Genomic DNA, 1,712 nt, shown 5'->3' with positions numbered 1-1,712 from the left:
TGAGGACCCCAGGGGAGGGCTGTGGGTGCAGTGGAGTGAGGACCCCAGGGGAGGGCTGTGGGTGCGGTGGAGTGAGGACCCCAGGGGAGGGCTGTGGGTGCGGTGGAGTGAGGACCCCAGGGGGAGCTGTGGGTGCGGGTGGAGTGTGAGGACCCCAGGGGGAGCTGTGGGTGCGGGTGGAGTGTGAGGACCCCAGGGGAGGGCTGGGCAGAGTGTGAGGACCCCGGCGTGCCCTGTCCTGCAGCCCTGTGACAGCAGCGCCTTCACTGTGCTGGCCGAGCTGCGCAGGTGTGGGCTGACGGACAGTGAGACCTGCCTGAAGAGCGTGACGCTGAGCCTGGATGGAGCGCGGACGGTGAGTGAAGCCTGGCAGGGCGGCCCCGGACAGGGACCAGGCCTGTCTCCTCTGAAAGTTGGTCCTGCCCAGGTCCCTCCTCCCTGGCATGAACAGCGAGAGGCGGGGCCCTCCGGCAGCACTGGCTGTGTCCGTTACTGACTGACTGTCCCTAAAGGAAATGGCTCAGGGTCCCCTGGTTGCCATAGCTGACCTAAGGGGCCCCAGGCAGGAGGGACTGGGTGGGCGCATCTGCGGCCAGCATGGCTTCTCCACTGAGGTCGATTTCTGTTTAGTAAATCACTGTTTTTACTAAACAATAAAAAGCATGGTCCTCACAGAAAACTCAGAAAATCAGGTGAGCACGAGGCCAGCTTGCAGGACCTGCAGCTGCAGGCAAAGGCCTCCGGGCACCTGCAGGCACATCTCACTGCCTCCGGAGGGCTGGCTGCGGGAGCCTGCCCCGAGCTCACACGTCCACCCGGCCGCCGCAGGTGGTGGTGATCAAGGCCAGTGGGGAAGTGTTCCTGAACCAGATCTACACCCAGCTGCCCATCTCTGCAGGTGAGGGCGGCGGCCTCATCCCCACCCCGGGGCCACCTGGGGTCCTGCCATGCACCCCCCACAAAACGCTTGTCCTATGTGTCCCCAGCCAACATCACCATCTTCAGACCCTCGACCTTCTTCATCATTGCCCAGACCAGCCTGGGGCTGCAGCTGGACCTGCAGCTGGTGCCCACCATGCAGCTCTTCGTGCGGCTGGCACCCGAGCTCCGAGGGCGGACCTGCGGTAAGAGGGCCGCCTTCGGGCCGGAGCTGACCCACTCTGCCGGGGCCATCGTCCTCAACCTGCCTTCCCTGCCCCCAGGTCTCTGTGGGAACTTCAACAGCATCCAGGCCGATGACTTCCAGACCCTCAGTGGGGTGGTGGAGGCCACGGCCGCGGCCTTCTTCAACACCTTCAAGACCCAGGCTGCCTGCCCCAATGTCAGGAACAGCTTCGAGGACCCCTGCTCCCTGAGCGTGGAGAACGGTGAGTGTGTGTATCTGTCCACCGGCTCGACTCCATGCTGGCCGCGGGGCGCTGGTTCACCCGCTTCCATCTGGTGCCGCAGGCAGCGAGGAGGCCTGTGAGCCAGGCAGGGTGGCTCACGAAGGGGCCCTAGGACAGGCTCCTGGTGGGCACCTCACCGGCTTATGTGGATCCTCAGGAATGGGGGGCCCCTGCTTCAGGGTAAAAGAAAGAAGTTACTGTGGGCCGACATTGACCCTGACCATCCACCCCTGCACAGGACAGGGAGGTGGGGACCTGGGGAATGGACTCACCCACTCACCCACTCACTCACTCAGTCACCCACTCACCCACTCACTCACCCAC

The 1,712-nt window shown here is 64.4% G+C and overlaps 1 protein-coding gene across 1 annotated transcript in view; it reads left to right on the top strand.

The window, feature by feature from the left end:
- MUC5AC (mucin 5AC, oligomeric mucus/gel-forming) overlaps positions 1–1,712 on the top strand; it is a 29,684-nt gene that overhangs the window by 5,757 nt on the left and 22,215 nt on the right. Inside the window, exons 10-13 of the mRNA XM_037731153.1 lie at positions 245–355; positions 829–898; positions 987–1,124; positions 1,203–1,367. Coding sequence (XP_037587081.1) covers positions 245–355; positions 829–898; positions 987–1,124; positions 1,203–1,367 — 484 coding nt within the window. The remainder of the gene's footprint in view (positions 1–244; positions 356–828; positions 899–986; positions 1,125–1,202; positions 1,368–1,712) is intronic.

This window comes from Cebus imitator, unplaced genomic scaffold (assembly GCF_001604975.1).
Source record: "Cebus imitator isolate Cc_AM_T3 unplaced genomic scaffold, Cebus_imitator-1.0 Scaffold384, whole genome shotgun sequence".
NCBI lineage: Eukaryota > Metazoa > Chordata > Mammalia > Primates > Cebidae > Cebus > Cebus imitator.
Note: the sequence above shows the minus strand (reverse complement) of the source record. Positions and strands in the feature narration are given on the sequence as shown.